The 23,019-nt window shown below is 38.1% G+C and overlaps 1 protein-coding gene across 7 annotated transcripts in view; it reads right to left on the reverse strand.

The window, feature by feature from the left end:
• Positions 1-544: 544 nt before the first annotated feature.
• Positions 545-23,019, reverse strand: part of LOC104605498 (protein GIGANTEA-like) — a 58,343-nt gene continuing 35,868 nt past the window's right edge. For 3 of the 7 annotated variants that reach the window (XM_088888858.1, XM_088888859.1, XM_088888862.1), the window contains exons 10-15: positions 17,875-18,090; positions 16,176-17,729; positions 2,269-2,337; positions 1,930-2,148; positions 1,042-1,134; positions 545-944 (exon numbers count right to left, since the gene is read on the reverse strand). In XM_088888858.1, coding sequence (XP_088744984.1) covers positions 645-944; positions 1,042-1,134; positions 1,930-2,148; positions 2,269-2,337; positions 16,176-17,729; positions 17,875-18,090 — 2,451 coding nt within the window. In that variant the 3' untranslated portion in view covers positions 545-644. Of the gene's footprint in view, positions 945-1,041; positions 1,135-1,679; positions 2,338-16,175; positions 17,730-17,874; positions 18,091-23,019 lie in introns of those variants that run through there. The other 4 variants (XM_088888842.1, XM_088888857.1, XM_088888848.1 and 1 more) reach the window with 2 other exon arrangements.

Here is a 23,019-nt window from a genome sequence, read left to right on the forward strand (position 1 = left end):
GAAAATAATTTACAAATGCTAGCTGAGAACTTCAACCTCTCTACATTTACATGGCCTAGATGTTAGATCTTCATTGGAACAAGGAGAGTTCTAAAACATACAGGACGATGAGGGATACAAAATTTAAATATAAACAATAGTAAGATAAAAGCCCCCTTCCCCACCGAGTATCAACTGTCACTCGGCATAAACGGTTAGACCAGTAAGAGAACCTTGACTACTTATTAACAAGAGATAAAAGACTATTGTTATTTCTTACGCCTAATCCTTCAAAGCAAGGTTCAAAGCATCGATTATGGTATCTTTGGGGTACTGAACCCCTTTTTTAAGTTTTTGTTTTAAAAAAATCTTTTTTAATAATGAAATAACATAAAAATAAGGCTTGCTGTGAAATTTTGAAAAAAATAAAACTTAAAAACAGATGTGCATGGTTCAAAGTATTGATACACCCCTTCCGGCGTATTGGGGTATATCATTGATACCTTGAACGATGCTTCAAAGTTGCTATATCTACTTCTGTTCCTAAAATTCACTTCAATGAATGTTTCATAAGAAACTACAAAATGGCTATATAATGCTAAAAGATTGACAATTATTTAATACATCTGCCAAGGACAAATTTTGAATGGTCCCTGAAAGTGATATCAAGGGGAAATGGTAAAACCTAATTCTTTGGCAGCAGCACCAAGAAATGTTATGTTCATCCCATTTGAACGCCGGCTCTGAGCTTCCCATTTTAAGCACTTCTCAATGTCATCATGCCAGTTAATTGTGTCTACACTTAGGCATGGATGGTGGGAACTGTGGATTGCTTGTACATCTTCTTGTTTAGAAGTAGAATGAGTTGAACCAATGTGCAATACATCCCAGAGAACTGATGTGCTAAGAGCCCGGACATGTGCACTTGGATGAGAAAGACACCGGATTGTAGCTGGTAGGCGGCACTGCATGCAAGTTTCACATTTATCATTTCAACAAAGGATTAAACCTTGACATGAAACCAAATTAAATTAAAATATTTTAGACTAGGCTTGTATTTACCTTCAACAGGTTTGAGAGGCCATCTGCAATGGCTGAGCCAGATTCCCCCCACCTGACTACAAGCTGAACTGCTCTAGCTGTTGCTTCCAATAGCTGTTCATTTTTATATAGAGGTAATCTCAGAAAACAATTGTGGACATGTAGTCAGTAAGCCATATAACTATAGTATTTTTAATATTTAACTACTGTTATCAAAGGTAATTTTTCCAATTACGCAGAAACTGTAAATACTTATAATGGAAACTCTTCTTCCAATTATATGCAGAAACTGTTGGGAAGAGTAAAGAGATTAGAAAGTTATCTTCATGATTAGAAATTATCAATCAAAATAATAGGTGCCCATAAAAAATGTCAAAATGACAAGACGAAAGAGAGTTTAATGAGCTTGTATGAACTTTGTCCAGCTTATATTGCGCTAATGAACTTAATAGTTGGGGTAAGGCTTGGCTCATTTAACCAAATTTTTAGAAATTTGGTTTATTAATGTCCCATAATAGATCCCAAACTTTGAGGTCCACAAAAGAAAAAAAAAAGAAATTATAATAACAAGCCCGGATCAGGCTCACTTTTCTACACAAGCTTATATAAATTGAGGCTCAGACTAAAATTGGCTCAGGTTTGGTTCATGCAGTCCAAAATCAGATAAGGCTGCCCAGCCCAGCACATTTACAGCTCCAGATATAAATCTAATATTTATGAGATGAGAGATGCCAAGAAATGCTAGTAAGCACTATCAAACAAGAAAAACTAGAGAAAATTTATTTTCCACGGTGAATCAAATCAACAAAAATAGAATATGCAATCATTTGCACCCAAAAGCCACCACATATGGAGTAATGCTTTGAATTCATAACAGAAACAATAGCATCTATTTTCTTGAGATATTACCTCTAGCTGAGGTAAAGTGCATGCTTCTCCATCAACGAGCATTCCGTCTGTGGCACGTAGAAGAAGATCTGAAGCACTTGCCAAAATTACCAGAGACTCTGGGTTATCATGATTCCTTATTAACTCCACAATTAATTTTACAATTCTCTGATTAATTCGCCACATCTTTTGACCTTGTTCATCATCTCTAGCGATCCAAGGCTGCAACTCCCTCTCCGCCTGACAAGAATGCACATCCACTAAAAGTGAATAAACAGATGAAATGGTTGAAAAAAGGGAAATTAATAGGACCAGATTTTGTGACAACTTCAAAATTCTTAAGCTGAACAAAATTTTGACCTGAAGAACAATTGCGGTTGATGCTTTTGCTGGTGAAGCTGATACTACATTGCATAGGGCATCAACTACCTACATACAACAAGAGTAGTGATCAATCATACATACCATGAAACAGCAAAAAACATATAATACATTGTACATTAGATTGAGGGGATTGCACATTGTGAAATGTAACATACTACCACTGGTAGTCTATTCATTGATTCTATTCTCATGAAAATTACAAGAAAATTTTCAACCTTCCTTAACAAATAATTATTTTTCATTATCATAATTTCCATGCTCGATAGTTGTTAAGGTGTCTAGGCAATTCTAGGCAATTCTAGGCAATAGTGGGGCACCTAGGCAATAAGAATTTCATAAAGTTTTATATAAAATTCAGCATGTATATTAATTGAAAATTTAACAAATTTCTTTCTCAAAACAGAGCAATCAACATATCTAGGATAATAGTACTTCAATACTTCCATAAATGATACTGATATAATAAGTATTTAATAGAGCAATTTCATATCAAATTATCAACTAGAGAAGGTTATATTTAATGTAACAGAGAGAGAGTAGAAAAATCCCCCCCCCAAAAAAAAGAAAGTAACTTCTTTATATTTCTACTTTTTTTCCTTTTCTCTTCTCAAAACCTTTGGATCTTTTAAATTTCAATAGTGAAACTTTAAAGAAAAGTATAAGCGATACATTTAATAAGATGGGCGCCTAGGCAGGTACCTAGTCACTAGATGGGTGGCTAATTGCTATAAAAAAGGCGTTTAGGTGAGACACCCGGCCAAGGGCACCTAGTCGCCTATTTGATGCGTAGGCATCTAGGTGATGCTTTGACAACTATACATTGCTCTTAGTTATTGTTGATCAACACTACAAGACTTGGTCATGTGATGTGACCTTTATATTACTCATGACAAAAAAAGATACACTAAAATGCAAACATGAGGTATGAAACAGATGCAAAGATTCTTTTTTTTGTATAAACAAATATAGTAAATTTAAAAAGTTCCATGAAATTTATTATAAACATAAAAGGATTTTATTAAAATGGTAAAAAGAGAATATACAATAAGAGAAAAGTTCCATGAGATTCTACTAGGGATGAGTTGCTAGCTGCTGTACAAGGAATTCAGATTGCAAATCAACTTGGTATGAATGGTCTGATTATAGAGGGATATTCTAAGGTGGTGGTGGGGAGGATGCTGGATCCGGATTTTGTTACTTGGCACCTTAGGGAGCTACTAAAGAAAGTCAAGTGGCTAACAAGGAATGCGACAACTAGAACACAATAGGTGAGCAGGTCGACTAATGCAATGGTAGATTCCTTAGCTAAATAAGGGGCTTCTAGGGAAATTCTTGATTGGGCTGTGTTGTAATTTCCAGTTTTGAGATGTAATTGCATAAGGGTGTGGCTGCACCTCGCGCTCCCATCAGGATGTTTGTATCAATTTCTATCTTTTGATAATAAAATATCTTCTTCAATTATCAAAACAAAAAGAATATACAATAAGAGAACAAGGTGTCATTGAACACCAGAAAAGACAAACACACACATGCACAAGTACAAAGAGCAAATAACCAGACACTTTTGCATACTGTTAGAATTGTTAGAATTAGTTGACAAAGGCATTTTTCTCTTTTACTTGTTATTTTCTCTCTTATATACTTATCTAAGGGCATTTTTGTTATTTGAGCTTTAGTAAAATGTTAATACAAGCTGGGTTGACAGCAAGGAAAGTTGGGTAAGATTTCTCCTTGCTCGTCTTCCCTCTTTTATTCTCCTTCTCTTCTCTTTCTCTCCCTACCTTCTTCCTTTTCTTCTTTTTCTCTCTTTCTTCCACTTTACCTTTCTAAGTTGGAACATGGTATCAGAGCATTGAGGTCAACTCTATTGTTCACGGCACTGTTCACGACTCAAATTTTTGTGCCCTAGGAACAGAGAATATTCTCTATTCTCTGTTGGAAAGGAAAAGGACTCAAGGGACTGATTGCTCCCTTGGAAAAGAGGCTTTAATGCCTCAAGTTGCAGTTTTGTGTGAGTTGGTGGTGCTTTTCTAAAGGCCCTCTATTTGGCAGTTCGATGAGGGCAGCCTTGTGATGTCTCAAGTTGTGAGGTAAGTGCTCCTCAATTTATGGTGATTTTGTGGTGGTTTGTTGTAACATCTTGTGGTAAGTGTGTGATCATTTCCTAGTGTTTCTAAAGTAGAAGGCTGGTGATTCTTGGTGTTCTTCCTAAAGAAAAAGTGTGCTACAGTAAGTGCATACCATCTATTTGACAGTTTGACTAGGTGATACACCAGTGATCTCATATTCATGGCTTCATCAAGTAGTAACACCAAGCCTACAGTAGTTGTGCAATATGATCTCATGACTTCTCAATAAACTATGGTGAAACTTATGGTACTAATTATATACCATGGGCCAAGTCGATTGAAGTATCTCTCATTGCAAGAGGCAAGTTGAAGTACATCAAGGAGGGTCCATTGAAAAGTGAATCAGAAGGGTGCAATGAACGAGTAAAAGAGAATGCTCAAATTATGACATCTCTTTGGAATAGTATGGAGAATCATATTAGTGTGAACCTTATGTTTTTGGACACGGCCAAGGAGATCTGGAGCCATGCCAAGCAATTGTATTCTGGACAAGACTGTCACAAGAATTTACCGGTTATACCAAGACTATTTTTCTCTTCAACAAGGGTATAAAAGTGTTGAAGAATACTATGCTTCTCCTTAAAAAGCTTAAGGAATGAACTTAATGTTTATCAACCCCTATCCACTAATTTGAAGACTCAACAAGAACAAAGAGAACATCTAGATGTGGCAAGGTTTTTATTTAGGTTGAGGTCTGAATTTAAACTAGTGCAGGTCCAAATCGTAGGTAGCTGTGATCTTCCATCCTTGTCCAAGGTTTTCTCCCCCATAAGGAGAGCCTCAAATCCACATAGTGGTCATCGCCCACCTTCAGAGAGATCATCCATAGTGGTTTCAAGAGGAGGTTTCCTTGGTAGAAATATGCATGGTAGAGGTGAAGGTAGTGTAGGGGGTTTTGACTATTCAAGAATGACCTGGATTTACTAACTGAAGGATCATTCAAAATTGTTCTCTATTTTTTTTATACTTTCGTGCTGAGATAAGGAATTGGCTTGGTGTATGCATTAAAGTGTTTCATTCTAGTAATGCCAAAGAATACTTTCATAATAATTTTCAGTCTTATTTTGATTCTCACAGTATTATCAATCCTCCTGTTCACACACTCCTCAGCAGAATGGTGTGTTCGAGAGGAAAAATCAGCATGTGATTGAAACTGCTTGGGCTTGTTGATTCAAATATCGGTCCCTAAAATCTATTGGAGTGACATAGTTCTCACCTCTTGTTTTCTCATAAACCATATGTCCTCTTCAGTCCTAGATGGTGAGTCAACTTTCTCTATCTTGTTTCCTTCTACTTCCCCTTTCTCCCTTCCTCCTCGTGTGTTTGGTTGTGTGTGTTTTGTTCACAAATGGGGTCCAAGCCATGATAAACTTAACTCCAGAGTTATTAAATGTGTTTTCCTTGGTTACTCTCGTACTCAAAAAGGTTCCAAGTGCTATGATCTTGTTCTATGGAAAGCTTTTATTGCTCCAAATGTTACCTTTTTTAGAGAGTTTACCCTATTTCTCTAGACGTGAGCTTGCTCCTTCTATTCCTCTTTCCTCTGACGCTCCTTCTATTCCTCTTTCCTCTTTCCTCTTCTATCATATATTCACATAGTGTACTCTAAACACGATCAACAACCAGAATCGTCACCAACAATTGATCTAGATTTAGCTTCTCACCTGCCACCAGAGTCTTTTCCATTAAAAAATTCACCACTCTAAGATCTTCATCTACCTATTGCTCTTTGTAAGGGTAAGTATGCTTGCACAGATCACCCCCTTTCTCACTTATCTCCTTCACATCAACGGTTCATTTCCCCTCTATCAATTTGTTTCCTACCTTGTTCTCTACAAGAAGCCCTCTCATCTCTTCAATCCAATAATACTTGGGACCTCACTTCCTTACCACTTGGGAAGCAGGTCGTTGGTTGTCGATGGATCTCACCAAGATGGCATTATTGAGTGGTTCAAAGCTTGACTTATTGCTAAGGGATGTACTCATACCTATGAGGTGGACTATTTAGAAATCTTCTCTCTTGTGGCTAAAATAGATTCTATATGAGTGCTCATCTCTTTAGCTGCCCACTTTGATTGGCCCCCATTCAACTTGATGTTAAAAATTAAAATTGCTTTCCTCTATGGTGATCTTCAAGAGGAGGTGTATATGGAGCAACCTCTTGGGGATGTTGTTCAGGGGGAGTTAGGGAAGGTGTGTCAATTGAAGAAGACTAGCTATGGGATGAAACAGTCACCACGAGCAAGGCTTAGTCGTTTTAGTAGTGTGGTGCAAGATTTTGGCTTGAAACAATGTAGTGTAAATCATCTTGTGTTTAGTAGGGACTCTTCATTTAAGAATATCATTTTAGCAGTGTATGTTGATGATATTGTTCTCATTGGCAATGATACACATGGAATTAATGAGTTGAAACAGTTCCTACAACACCACTTTCAATCTAAAGATCTAGGAACCTTGAAGTACTTTTTTGGAACTGAGGTATCTCAATCAAAGTGGGGAATCTCTTGTCCCAACGAAAGTATGTTTTGGATATGTTGGATGAAATTGGGTTGCTAGGATCCAAGCTAGTTGGAACTCCTATGGATCCCAATGTGAAGATGGTTGGTAGTTAGGGGGAGTGATTAGAAGACTTTGCAAGGTATCGAAGACTGGTAGGAAAGCTGATCTATCTTACCATCACTAGGCCTGACATCTCCTTTAATGTTGGAGTCCTTAGTCAATTCATGCAGAATCCAATAACTGCTCATTGGGATGGTGTTATAAGGGTGTTGAAGTATTAAAAGGGTGCTCTTGGTCGAGGGATTTTGAACAAGAAAGGGGGAGAGATGCTTCAACCAAACTACCTCACAGCATTACTCCTAACAACCACACTTTGTTTCTTGCTCTTCTAGGTAATGAAATTTCCACACAAGAAGGTACAATAACTTATAGTAGACTTCATGTCCAATGGAGACCTTGGCAGTGGCCCATTCTACCTGTGAGCTAGTTTGGTTGAAGCATCTTCTTTAGGAGATGAACATCACAATTTGTCAACCCATTAAATTATTTTGTGACAACCAAGCCACAACATATATTGGCTCCAATCCAATGTTTCATGAAAAGACTGAACACATTGAAGTTGATTGCCATTTTGTGAGAGAGAAAGTAATAATTGGAGATATTGTTACTCCCTATGTTAAATCTGAAGACCAATTAGCTGATATTTTTACTAAAAGTGTGGGTCGCTAAAGGATGAATTATATTTTAACAAGCTGGAACTTTATGATATATATGCTCCAACTTGCGGGGGAGTGTAAAATTGTTAGAATTAGTTGACAAGGGCATTCTTCTCTTTTCCTTGTTATTTTTTCTCTCTTATATCTGTTGTAACTTATCTAAGGGCATTGTTGTCATTTGATCTTTAGTAAACTGTTAATACTAGCTGGGTCGATAGTAAGGAGAGTTGGAGAGATTTCTCCTTGCTTGTCTTCCCTCTTTTCTTCCATTTCTTCTTTCTCTCTTTTTCTTCCACTTTACCTTTCTTTATTAAAGTTGGAACATATACAAAAGACACTTATACATCATGTTCTATAAAATCCAAGAGATACTCAAAATCCCTTCCAAAAGGGTTCTTCTCCACATGTTCAAAATCTTGAAAGATCAAAATCCAAACCAAGATGAGAGAGCCAATATTTGTATGGAATAGGTGGAGGGATAAATAAAATATAAGATAGAGAAGAATAATTAGGGAGACTTGTGGGTGGGTATGGACCTAGAGACACATTGGTAAGGCCTTTTTTTATTTTTTATTGATTGGAAATGGAAACTTCATTAATGATTTTTTTAAATAGAAATATCAACCCCTAGTATAGGGTGTTGAATTGCAAAGCTGCCCAAAAAATATTCTCCCTAACTGCCCCCTGTTTTGCTAAAATATCTGCTAGCCCAGTAGCTGATCTTCTTGTCCACTTAAAGTAAGCATCCACCTCCCTTGTTAAACTGTTTATTTCCCTTATCAACTGCCTATGTATCTAGGCTCCCAAACATCCCAATTACATCCATCCAATTACCAATTTAGAATCCCCTTCTATTTCAATTTGGTATAGCCCCAACTGTTTGGCAAATTTTACTCCTTGAAACAAAGCCATGACCTCCGCTCTCAGAGAACCTCCCATTCCTATCAGGCCTGAATATATAGCAATTGTTCTGCCTTCTCCATCTCTGAATACATCCCCTATACCCGAAGGACCTGGATTACCTATAAAGATTCCATCAAAGTTCAGCTTCACCCTTTGTTGTGTTTCCGGAGACCAAACTTCTTCCTCTACTGCCTTGAAAGAAGAAGTACCTGCCATAGCACCTCAATTCCTGTATATGTCTTCAGCTAAGACATCTTTAAACAGATCCAGTGTTTTCAACCAGTGAATAACCTTAACCGTTATACCCTTCTACAATTTCCTCCTTGGATCTATACTCATTCTTACAAATCTTATTGTTCCTTTCCTCCCAAACTGAGCAAAGTATAGCTGCTCTTGTAAGGCCTTTTTTATCAATAACTATAACTACCATTAAGTGTATTAAAACAGGTGAATTACAATTGCACAATTGCAAGGAAATAAAACATCTTTTCTCCAAAAACCCCTATTGACAAGGCCAAATTATGCTGTACCATTAATTCTATGGAATATTTTTTCACACAGAATTTATATTAATGTGTAAAATGGGGATGAGCTCCATGTGCAAAAGGTTACATGGCAGTTAAGTATGAGACTAATGTACGATTGACAGCTCTAATACCAATTGATTTAGGACTGGTATGACACAAAGATGAGTTTAGGAGGATAACTATGGGCTAAGAAGGATTAAAGGATGATTTTTGGACTACCGTCTGCCAAATGGACTATTTGCTGGCATTATCATGGCATCTAGATAATGCCAGCTCCATTAAAAATTTACCTTTGAGGAAGATGGATTCTCCTAGTTGATTTAAGACTTTATCTCAGAATGTTGAAGTGTATGACCGTAAAGGGTATTTTTGTCCTTCGAATATGGCATTATATTTCCCCTGTTAAAAATCACTAAACAGGGAAACTTCTGTAATTTTGTATATTCAAGAGAAAAGGTTAGCAGTCCAGGTCGACAAGGGAGAGGAGTTCATTTCGTATGTTCTTCCTTTAGACCCTTTTTCTTCGTATCTTTTCTTCTTGTTCTCTACTGTTCAAGACATCTTTCCACGCCTTTTTCCCTCTTTTTATTCCCTTTTTCTCTCTTTATTTTGTTATAATATGGTATCAGAGCAGTGAACTTGATTGTCACTGTTCATGCTCCTTTTTTGCACCCTAGGAGTTGAGAACCCCTTTTCAAAACAAACAGCTAAAGGGACTTAAATGGACTGGTCGTCCCTTATAAAAAAGGCTTTAGTACCATAAGTTGGTTGGTTTGAAGTGTTTGTGATGGTGTATAAGTGTATTAAGCTCTACCTTGCCATACCTCTAGATGTGGGTACAGGTATGTGTATTGAGTGCAGCTGGTTTTTGGCAGTTTTTGGTGTATTGTGGCGTGGGAACTTACTTTCCTTTGGTGTGTGGAGGGTTTTGGTACCCTACAAGTGCTTGTGTGATCTGTTTCTTGGGGGTTTAGGGCTGCAAACTACTGTAGTAAGGTACTGTAATAACCCTTCTGAGCTTAAAGTTGCTGTAGGGAGTGTTGGATCTCGTGGTTGGTGCTTGTAGCTATTTTCTTCATTGTTTGGTGTCTTTTCCTACCTTTGGTTGCTTCTAATATAGTAGCTCCAAGTCTGCTGTAGTTGTGCAATCAGACTTCATGAATACACAGTTAACTACGGTTAAACTCAATGATACTAATTGTGTACCATGGACTAAGTTTGTGGAAGTCTCCTTAATTACAAGAGGGAAGTTGATGTTAAGGAAGAGCAACCTGAGAGTGGACCTGAGGGGTATGGTGAATGGGTGCAAGAAAATGCTCAAATTATGACTGCCTTATGGAACGGTAGTGGAAAACGACATAAGTGCTAATCTCATGCTTTTAGACACTACCAATGAAATTTGGCAACATGCCTGGCATCTGTGTTCAGGGCAAGACAATGTGACAAGGATCTACCAACTATATCAGGATTATTTCTCTCTTCTATAGGGTAATAAGAGTGTAGAAGAGTATTATGCTACCTTGAAAAGTTTACGGGAATAGTTAAATGTTTACCAGGCATTCCCTCCTGATCTGAAGGTACAACATGCTCAAAGGGAGCACTTAGATGTTGCCAGGTTCCTTCCAGGATTGAGGTATGAGTTTGAGCCTGTGAGAGCTCAAATTTTGGAAAGCAGTGGTCTTGCTTCCCTTTCTGAGGTGTTTTCTCGCATTTGGAGGGCATGCCAACACCAAAATGATCATTTTACTACTTATAGAAGTCTGGCTTAGTGGCAACCAGAGGTAGTGGTGGTAAAGGTGTTAAGGGAAGAAGTGCAAAGTAGGGGTGTTGCCTGTGGTGTTAGAGGTGGTCGTTGTGGAAGTAGGGAAGGAAGAGGTGGCAGCAGAAATAGTGGTGGTTGTGGCATTGACAGAAAATGCAAACATTGTGACCATGAGGGGTACGCAATTGTTATGACTTGCATGGCCCACCATCTTCCTAGGCCAATCATGTAATAGTCAAGGATGACATTGATATTAATGATCCTACTAATGAGTTTCTTGCAATGGGAATTGGTAAGCATAATGAGTTGGTCTCCATCACTCGTGAGGAATATGAGAGACTTCTTCAGGCTTCTTCCTTGACTTCCAAGCCCACAACTACCCTTGCTAAGTCAGGTACAACTTGTTTAGTTTCCAATTCTAATCATTCACCATGGGTAATTGATTTTGGAGCTTCAAATCATATGATTGGATATTTAGATTTATTTGAGTCCTCTCCACCTTTCATTGCATAGACAATAACCTTAGTTGATGACACTTCTCCTATTAATTGTACTGGTAATGTTTCCCTTAGTTATGATATTAGTATCAACTCTATTTTTTACATTCCTAAGTTTCCCTTTAGTCTTTTGTCAGTAAGTAAACTCACTTGATGGAGATCACTTTGAGACTAAAGAGCCACATAAAATTCGTACTTATTTTAGGCATATTACTTTGATTAATGCAAAGATTAGGTTTAATTGTAAAATTTATTCTTTGTAGGGGGTTATTTGTAATTTTCATATTCAGTAGGGATTTAATTGTAATTTTTAATTTCTAGGTTTCTTATAAATTTACATATCTTAGGGTTCATTATGTTATGTTTTGAAGAATAAAATTTTTTGAACTCTCTTCTTTGATTTGTCTCTCCCTCTCTTCTTTTTGCCCCTGCTTCTTTCTTTTTTCCTCTAACATGTGTTGCATTAGTTTGGTATCAGAGTCTAATTCATGCCTCGACTAGTTGCTCCTTCATCTTCCCAACTCTTGGCTGAACCAGGTAGCATCTCTAAACTGAAATAAAACTAAGTTATTCAACAGTATCAAAGTAGGAGGAAAGGCTCTTCTCAAAATTTTCCTTAGCATTATCAGATCGGAATATTTTGATTCAAGTATTAAACTGGGTAAGAATAAGTTCATGAAATTTTTGTACAATATTTGAAACTTCATCCCAGGATCTCATATGGTAAATCCAAGTGTAATGAGAGAAATCATCAATGAAAATGATGAAATACTTGTAATCCCCCATAGCAGATAAATGATATGACCCCCACACATCAAAATGCACAATATGGAAAGGAGAAACTGATCTTTTATTACTCACTGGAAAAGATTGCCTACAATGTTTTGCAAGTTCACATGACTCACAATGAAGACTCAATAGGGATATTCCCTTAAACATTTCTAGAAAACAAATGACTCAAAGCAGAAAAAGACAAATGACCAAATCTTAAATGACATAACATGACTCTATCAACTGACTTTGATGAAAGACTCCAAAGCTACTCCACTAGGTGGTTCAGGACCTCGATCATAGGTATCCAACAAATATATTAGTAGAAAGGTTTGGACAACCTGTTTTTAATATAATAACTGTGAAAGAAAGAAGAAAAGATTTCAGCTAAGAAAGAGAGAGATAAGAGATAGAAGAGAATGGGAGAAGCTTAGAATTAGGTTTGGTCACCCCTTTCATTAGATTATACACTCATAAATAAAAGAGAGTACAAAGACAAGTATGCCCTTAGTAAGTCGGCTACTTGTGAGAACTTAAAAAACACTCTTAACTTAAAACATAAACTAATGGGCCTAAGGCCCAATAACTCCCTAACTATGCTATGTAAATGAAAACATGTTATATTAGCCCAAAACTCAACAATATTCCATTCGCCTCATGGCCACTCCAAATTGTCGTCTGAGTTTTTAGGACCTAAAAAACACAATGAGTAGGAAAGAAGGTTACGCTGCAATTCATTGATTTAGTTAAGCTACTAACAGATAAAAGGTTAGTATTAAGTTTGGGAACATGAAGGATAGAGGACAAACCAAGGGAGTTAGAGGCTCTAATATTCCCTTTGCTAGAGATGGAAGCAAGAGACCCATCACCAAGGGAAATCTTCTCTCTACCAGAGAGGAGCTGATATGAACATAAAAGGTTAGATATGTTGGTCATATGGTCTGATGCACCTGAATCAATAATCCAAGGAATTCTACAATTACATGAAGCCGTAGCATGGTTTGTAGAAGCATGAGTACCTGAGTGGTCAAATGCGGATGAAGAGGTGTTGCTTGAGGAAGCTACAACAGTAGTCTCCAAATGATTAATTAACCTCCTATATCTCTCAAATTCTGCCTTCACTGCTCCACAACAGATTTTTCTTTGCTTTCTCTATTTCCTCCTTCAGATGTTGTAACAACATTTGCATTCTTGGGCTTTTCAGGCTAACCACTTTTCTTAAAGTTGTTGTTGTTCCGAAACCTTTTTGGGAAAAGATCTGGAGGAATTTTTCAATAAGTATCCTTAGTATGCTTCGGTTTCTTGTAGTACTCACATATCACCTCTCTCTTCTCAGTTGGCCCCTTTGGTTTTATTCCAGCATGTGAGAAATGTTCTGAAGGTGGTCCTTGTACTTGTCGCCTGCTCTCTTCACTGCTCACCATAGAATATGCTTGAGCAAGTGTTACTTCATCCTTGGCCAGAATATTCTGTCTCGTAATATCAAACTCAGGGTTAAGTCTTGTAAGAAACTCAGACACCCTGTTTCTTTCCACCAATTTTCTGAATGTCTCTACATCCTTGGTGCTCTCCCATACGACTATTTCCATAACATCTCTTGCCATAATAACTTCAACACTGAGTAGTAGACAACTACACTCTTCTCCCTCTGTTTCAAATTTTTCACATCATTTTTCAACTTATAGGACCTTACAACATTCAATTTCTGAGAATACGTTTCTATTACACCATCCTAAATCTCCTTGGCTGAAGTCATCATGAGGTTGCATAGAATTGACTAGCCATCCAATCATTGTCCAATTATCCTACATCCATTTCTCATATGTAGGATCAGTCTCTGCCGGTTTCTCCTTACCGCCCATGAGAAACACCAGTTTACCTCTACTACAAACATAAATCTCTATAGATTGTGCCCAAGCCAAATAGTTTGTTCCATCCAATTTGATTGTAGTCACTCTTGTCAAAATGGAATCTACTAGACCAACCTTAGACACCGGGATCTGCTTCATCTCACTTCCAGATTGCAACATTGACCAAACGAAAATCAAAAAACAAGGTTTTCAATCTTTATACACCAAACTGAGGTCAGTTCAACACCTAAAAGTCCCAAAACTAGGCTTTTACTACACTTGACCTCCGGGGAGAAAGAGAGAAGAAGTAGCCACTCCAACCAGAGCTTCCCAAACCTCTTCCAACTGCAACCGCCCACTTCTAGAGATCAAAAGGAACCCTCCAAACCTTGAGCGCCACACCCAAATAGTCTCTTTAACCTACAATTGGAAACTCTCTAGTCGGCTAGGGTTTTGGGCAAAAAATCAGCAGCCCCACTTTCTTGGCAATTTACAACCAGATATTGACTCTCCAAACCCTCTACCAACTAGGCATAAAAGTTCTCTGAATAACTAGCAGCCTATCTCTCCATACACTCTTCTAATCGAAGGGTGTATGAGAAAAGAAAAGAAAAATACAAAAGAGGAGGAAGACCTACTTTGATACCAAGATGTGATTTAGTCCAATAAAAAATAGTAAAATATTTCAGACTATAGTAGAAGAGAAAGAAGAAGATTAGAAAAATTACAAGTCTACCCTTAAGTGGATTCCAACTCATCAACATACTTAATAAAAAGAATTAAAGGCCCATTATAAACAAAACAACAAGGAAGAACTAACAATAAGATGGTAATGGGCTTAGGGCCCATTTGACCCAGCCTCTCTATAGTTTCTTTGGATTGCCAAATCAGTTTGGGAGGTTGTTCCAAAGACATACTCCCAAGTCCCAACCATGGTTTGCAATTTCAATATTTTCCATGTAGAATGGGGAATTTTGGGAGATATGTTGCCAATTTCACTAAGATATTTGAAAAGTCTAAAAAATTAGAGAAGTTTTCTAGAAACATGGAATTAGTCAATAAACCTACAAGGAATCATCAAAAAAAGTATAATTGCACATTTAAGGCTCAAAAAACCATAGTAAATAGTTATATAAATCAAAAAGGACAAAATTAAGAGACTTTAATAGATACCTTTCTCTTTGTCTCCCTTTTAGCCTTTTATCCATCTTCTCTTCATTAAATATGTCATTTACTTGCCATTTTGATTTTTGTCTATTTTGTTACTATATATTTTGATTATATTGACAATCCTCTTTTGTAGCTGTATGCATTTTTCTCTTTCTTTTGAAATATAGTGTTTTAGTAAGTGAACCATATCAAAATAATATGCCAAATTATGCAATCACCAATTCCCCATTGGTTCTTTTAAGAAAATATTTTTAAAAAATTATGATGATTTTAATGAAATATCAGAAAACTTTTAATAACATTATAAAATTTCAAACCTTAAATATATAGTCTATCAATGAAATATGAAATAGTGCCGATATATCAGAAAAATATCTGAGAAATTAGGAAATAAAGATTCTCAGAAAATTTTGTATCTCCATCTAGCAAAATGGGGAGATTTTGGAGAAATTTTTCCAAATATCACCGGTATTATGAACCATGCTCCCAACAAATAAAAAAAAAGTGAAAAATCAAAATAATAGTTAATCCAAGCAAATGGGTATTACAACACATTGCGATGAAGCAAATAAAAATATCAGCAAATTGAATACAAGAAAGGAAATATGAGCATGCTAATTATATGATCTTAGGTGTCCTAGAGAAATAAAATTCAACATGGTACAGTATATGATTAGCTATGTGGCTTGATAATATTCCTTCCCTAACAGGACCTAACACGTATGAAAATAATGTCTGGTATAAAATGCCTTGTCACCAACGCATCATCTAGGTGTCCACCTAGGTGTCGCCCTTAATAAGCATGACTTATAAAAGTTAAAAAAAATAAGAAACCAAATCCAATGACTATCATGGACAAAATGAGCACATCAAAAACAAGAAGATTCTACATGGTTCATTTAGATTTATCCAGATATACAATTGTCAGGGAAAAAGTAATTCGATGTTTATCTTGTTTAACTTGAAATGTTCTAACTTCTCTATCTAGCATGCTAATGTGGAATAACTCGAATAACCTTACTAACTCCACAAGTGATGCTTGAAGATTTAGATCAGTACCTGCCTCCACCCTTGATGGGCAGAAGTGCTTTCAGCACTTGGTTGTGTTTCTGGGGTTGCGATTAATTTGTGCCATAACAGTGAAACAACAGAGAAGCACAACTCTTGTTTCTCTGCAAGTACAGATCTGAGAAGAACTTGTGCACTGCAATTAAATCCTATGTGCCTGTCCATTGTAAGGAAATTGGCCAAATCCAAAGCATCTTTTGAAAAACTTGCTATACTTTTCCCCATGGTATCAATCATACCATCATTTGAAAGTGATTCTTTCTCACATTTTAGGAAGTTATTTGAATGGATTGGATCTTTCTCACTTTCACACTGTTTGGTTGATGAAGATCCAGAGTCATGGTAGTTAGTGTTTCGGCAATTAACTTTTTTTCTACCATTTGTACATACTGAGGCATCTTTCCACACTGGTGCCTGTACTAAGTTTGCTTCTAGTGGCTCTGCCTTGATAACAATTGATGCAACAGCTTTTCCATGAATGTCAATGAGGTTATAAAGTGAGGATGCACGGTTGCAAATCTCATTATCCCACTTGCATCGCATCAGCAGGGAGAGAGCATGCGTGCAGGGCTTTGAACGCCTGAAGAGTTCAGACACATGAGCAGCAACCATGGCTGCAGCAACAATCTCATTTGAACTGTAACTCCAAGAGGTGCCAACAGAAGATGGCTTCAAGGAAAAAAGTGCCTCTAGAATTCGTAATATCCTACGAGTATGATTAATTGCAGCTCCCATGCCATTCCATAAATCATTAGAAGATCCATTCACTTTTTCAGGCTTTACTATGATTGGTGCATCTTTACAGTCTGAACATTTTCCAGTTTTTGAAAGCAAAGGGTACAGCTGAAGCTCACAGGCCAAAGCACAAACAGCAGCAAGAACATAAGAATCAAATGCTGCAACAGGCCCTTGTCTTTTAACTTTTCTAGTTCTCACCTCCCCATTTTTCTCATTTGTTACCTGAAAATCCTCAGTAACTTCATTTGAAGGATAAATATCATCACTTCTTGGTCTCTTGCTCCCACTGGGCTGAGCTTCATGATTGACACACACAGTTAACACAACAAATAGAAGGCGTGAAGCAAGATCAATTGAGGCACATGATTCTAAAAATAATGAATGGACCATTGTTCGGAGTTCAGCCACAGCAAGGTTCTTAGAGGCAGACCCATAATCAAACAAAAATCTTGATTTTCTTATTTGTTCTCTGGAGGATTCAGGAGGAAATGTTCTCCGCAGAATTGCTTCCACTGTAGCAACAAATATCCTCATGAGGCATGCTTCAGATGGACTACCACGAGGGAGATATTCTAGCACTTTAAGCAGTGGTAAATACAGGTTCCATGATAATACAGGAGGTTGCACTGGTGTTGCAACAATGATCTCAGGCAAGTCAACAGCTGAGGAACTTAATGGAATCAATCCATAAGCAGCTTCCCAGATGGTACAAATTCTCCATTCAACCTCAGGGCCATGAGCGCAAAACATAGATGCAATTCCTTGGGCTGTGGCCTCAATAGTGGCTTCTGCTGCAGGCACTTCTATCTGCTTAGGAGACATTTTTACAAGGGTAAAATGACAGTTCCAGCTAACTTACTAACAAAACTTGGCAAATTTGAGCAGACCAACTAGGTAGAAGACATTGAATCTTAAAGTAGTAATCTTACAGTAATAAAAGCAAAACATTTACCTGCTTTCCGTAGCATGAAATATAACTGCCCAGAGGCTCATGTTGAACTTCAACTCCTTCAGTTTGCCTTAGTGGATGTGGAGGAAAGAGCAATGCATGCTGTGAAAGTATGCGGAAGAGTAAAGCTGCTGCTGCATCTGCTGCAATACCTGCTCGCATGGACATTGCAGTCCCAATTGCACGTAAGAAATGCAAATGCATCCAGTTCCTTGGAAGCTGCATGATACACGAATTGATGAATGGATATATATGGAAGAAAAGAAATACAATATGCTAACTTAAAAGGCAAAAACAGTATTACAGAATTTACACAACTCCAGTACTAAAAAGTGTTGTCTGATGTGGGATTGTCTTGATCTAGCATGGAGATATGCGTTGTTACTGTAGAGAGACTGGGCCAAATGGGCCCTAGTACTTGTTTATGTTTTAAGTAGCATCATGTTTACTGTGTAAGTGTTGATGGGCCTTTTTCATTATGGGCCTGTTAACATGTTTTGTGTTTCTTTTAAGTTATTTTAAGTGCTGGCTGCTCACTTAAACCGTTCAATACTGCCATCTTGACGATGTTTAATTGTATAGACCCATCGACAACCAATGACTTGTTTCTTAGGTGTTAAGGAAGTAAGATCCCAAGTATTATTGGACTGAAGAGCATGAAATTCTTCATCCATCACCTTCTTCCAGTTAGAAGATGAGAGGGCTTCTTGTATAGAACACGGTAGGGAAACAAGAGATAGAAGGGAAATGAACCATTGATGTGAAGGAGATAAGTGAGCAAAGGAGACATATCGAGAAGGTGGGTGATTTGTGCAAGCACGTTTACCCTTATGAAGAGCAATAGGAAGATTAAGATCTGAGGGAGGTAGATCTGTTAACGGCAAAGACTCTGGTGGTAGGTCAGAAGCTGGAGTTGGATCAACTGCAAGTGACAATTTTGAAACCGATCACGTTTAGAGTACACTCTTTGAATAGATGGTCGAATAGGCTCCTTCATAATAGGCAAGGGAATAAAGATATCATCGGAATCAAAGGAAAGAGGAATAAAAGGAGAAGGTTCGCGTCCAGAGAAATAGTGCAAACCAAGGAAAGCACATCTGATAGCACTTGTAACCTTTTTGAATACGAGAGTAACCAAGGAAAACACATTTGGTAGCTCTTGAGTCAAGTTTATCATGGCATGGACCCAATTTGTGAACAAAACACACACAACTAAACACATGAGGAGGAAGAGAGAAAGAGGAAGTAGAAGGAAACGAGATAGAGAAAGGTGACTCACCATCTAGGATTGAAAGGGGCATACATTTTATGAGAAAACAAGAGGTGAGAATTGCATCACCCCAATAGATTTTAGGGACTGACATTTGAATCAACAAGGCCCGAGTAGTTTCAATCACATGACAAATCTTTCTCCCAGCCACACCATTCTGTTGAGGAGTGTGTGAATAGGAGAACTAATGTATAATACCATGAGAGTCAAAATAAGATTGAAAACTATTATGAAAATATTCTTGGGCATTATTAGAACGAAACACTTTAATGCATACACCAAACTAATTCCTTATCTCAGCATGAAAAGATAGAAAAAAAAGAAAACAATTCTGAACAACCCTTCATTAGAGATGACACCAACTAGGACCCCAAACATTTGAGTGGACTAAAGCAAAGGACTTAGGACTCTCTTATCATCTCTAGGAACAAAAGACAGTCTATGATGTTTACTTAGCTGAAATGACTCACAATCCAACTGAGCTACAGACGACAAAGTTGGGACTAACTTTTTTAAAACACGCAAAGAAGGATGACCGAGATGCCAATGGCACTGATGTGGTGTAAGAGAGGAATGAAGAGCCTTCTAAGGACCATGGTCATCCGAGTAGTACAAACCAATCGTCTTCCCTGTCTTAAGATCCTGAAAGACACAATATGAAGGACAAAAAGTTACTGAATGATGAAGGGTTTGAGTAAGCTTCCTTATAGACAAGAGACTAAAGGGAAATTTGGGAACATAAAAAACAGTATATAAACTAAGGTCAGAACCAAGAGACACATTACCGATACCAGTAATAGTAGAAGAAAAGCCATTAGCTAAAGCAACAGTCTAGAATGTAGAAGGTGGTGACAAAGATACAAACATATCTAAGGAGCCAGTCATGTGGTCTGAGGCTCCAGAACCAATTACCCAAGGTGAAGGTGTAGAACTAAAAACAAGGCAAGATGTACCTGATCTCACAAGTGTAGTAGTGGTAGAACTGGAAGAAGACTGACGAAACTTTTCATACTCCTCACGTGAGATAGACATTGTGCCTTTATCCTTACCAATATTAGAAGTAGGAGCATTTTCAATCACACTAAGACTCCCAAAATCACCTTCCACTATAAAGATCATAACAAAAGTAGATTGTGTGACCTTCTCGTCCACAATGTGAGCACTCACAAGCTGAACTACAACCTCCTCCATTACAACCACCACCTCTTGCACCACAAACCTCTCTACCACCTCAACGTCCACCCCTGGGCCCATAGTCAAAACCCCTCACACAACCTCCACCTCTACCCTACATATTTCTACCAGTAAAACCTCCCCTGGAAACCACCATGGCTGATCTCTCTGATGGTCGGGGATGATTACTATGTAGATTTGAGGCTCTCCTTATGTGGGAGAAAACCTTAAATAAGGATGGAAGATTACTACTACCTAAGATTTGGGCCCACACCAATTCAAATTCAGACCTCAACCCAGATAAAAACCTTCCACATCGAGATGTCATTTTTCTTTCATTTATAAAAAAAAATCAGTGGATAGGGGTTTATAAACATTAAGCTCATTCCTTAATCTTTTTAGAGATGCATAGTATTCTTTAACACTTTTATCCCTTATTGAAGAGAAAAATAGTCTTGGTATAATTGGTAAATTCTTATGACATTGTCTTGTCCAAAGTATAACTGCTTGGCATGGTCCCAAATCTCCTTGGTTGTATCTAGAAACATATGGTTCACACTAATTTCTCCATATTGTTCCAAAGAGAAGTCATAATTTGGGCTTTTTCTTGTACCCATTCATTGTACCCTTCCGATTCACTTTTCAATTGGCCTTCCTTGATGTGTTAGACAGTGTATGCCCTTAGCTCCAATCAGAATGATGTACATTATGACATTTAATGTAAATGAATAAAGTACATATTTGATTCATATTATCATGGTGTGTTTCTATGTAACACCCTTAAACTAGACACATATGAGACTCGTGTTAGTTTAGAATCTTCACAGCCGTTGGATAGATCTAGGGAGATTTATCTTGCTAAGGCTAACACTGATGTGCCGCCAAGTTGGTTGGGGTGGCTTGTCTCAGCTGCCAGGGTGAGACCTGAGGTACATGCAGCGTGGGTTTTCTTGAAACCCTGAACCGGACCAGAATTACAGTATTGCCCTGAACCTTGGAGATAGATGGGCAAAACTGGAATGTTACACCTGACCCCTAGACTCGATTGTGATACTGCACTAGGTGTCGGATTGGGCTGTCTTTGATATGCCAATCAGTGAGATCCTTAGAGGGGGTCAAAACCTAGGTATGTTGGGACAGTCCGAGAATTCATCTGAGTGGGTCATCATAGTGATAGGATCAGCCCCTTTGTCGGACAAAGTGAATTATTGGGGATGCATGTTAAACAGTTTTGTATGCCCTTGGCTTCAATCTGATTTGATGTACTTTTGACATTTAGTGTAAATAAATAAAGTGCATGTTTGATTCATGTTGTATGGTATGATTCTGTGTAAGACCCTAAAACTGGACATTTAATGAGGCTCGTGTTAGTTTTAAATGTTCACAGCCATTGGATAAGTCTGGGGAGATTTATCCAGCCAAGGCTGATACTGGTGTGCCGCCAAGTGTTGGGATGGCCTGTCTCGGCCACCAAGGTAAGACCCAAGGCACATGCAGTATGGGATTACTCGAATCCTTGAACCGGACCAGATTTCCAATATTGCCTTGAACCTTAGAGACAGATGGGCAAAACTGGAAAGTTACACCTAACCCCTAGACTCGATTGTGATACTTCACTAGGTGTCAGATTGGGTTGTCTTTGATATGCCAATCAGTGAGATCCTTAGTGGGGTCAAAACCTGGGTATGTTGAGACAGTTTGAGAATTCATCTGAGTGGGTGATCATAGTGACAGGATCAGCCCCTTTGTCGGACAGAGGTAATGATCGGGAATGCACTCTCTCTGATGGAAACCAAACTGCCGGCAGTTGATTTCAGTCGTTGGAATTTTGTTTTGCAAAATTTCTATATATATGATATATAGGTATTTTCGTTTTCAAGTTGTTTGCAAATGGTTTTAATTCCCGGGATCCATGTGAGAAAAGAGTGCAGCACTGTTCCTTGCAGCCGAGGGAGAGGTCCTCTCTTGTCGGGCAGTGCTTGATCATTATGGGCTGAGAGGTTAAGTGTAAGGCCATTTAGGATAATACCTGATAGGCTAATCTTGCACCTGCCCACAGTCCTTGGATTTTTATAAGATGGCTTGGCCCAGGGACCACTTAGTGTAAGCGTTGGGCCCATAGGGTCCATGTGATGGGCTCAGGGGTTCACTGGGCTTCTCAGTGAATTCGGATAGGCCTTGTAATAAAGGCTGGGCCGAACCCATGTGGCTGGTGTGTAGATCAATGCTTGGGTCCCACGCCATACAAAGAAGCCCAACTGGGGCAGTAGATTGGAAACCAATTGAGCACTGATTACTTAATGGGCCAAAAGCCCATTTCGAACTGGGCTGATATAATCACCCATTTATGGGGCGGATCTGAGATTAAGGTTAGCAAAAGGATTGGGCCTTTAACCTAATCCACTCCCGGAGATCAAATTCAAATCAGATTTGAATATGGTAATCTCTTGATAAGATCAGAAGTAAGCTAACCTAATCTGCAGATAGGATTAAGATCATCCCCTATCCAGATGCTGATTTGGATTGGGATAACTCCTAATAGGATTAGGAGATTTCTTAATCAAGAAGAGGAGAAATCCTAAGAGGATTAACAAAATTCGAACCTAGGGTTGTTGAGCAAGAAAATCTTCCTGCGAATTGAGATAGGATCTCATACAATCCAGAGAGAAGAGAAGCAGCATTCGCCATCTTCATCTCATGAGTAC

The sequence above is a fragment of the Nelumbo nucifera genome, chromosome 1 (assembly GCF_055504915.1).
Source record: "Nelumbo nucifera cultivar China Antique chromosome 1, China Antique-T2T, whole genome shotgun sequence".
In the NCBI taxonomy this organism is placed as follows: Eukaryota; Viridiplantae; Streptophyta; class Magnoliopsida; order Proteales; family Nelumbonaceae; genus Nelumbo; species Nelumbo nucifera.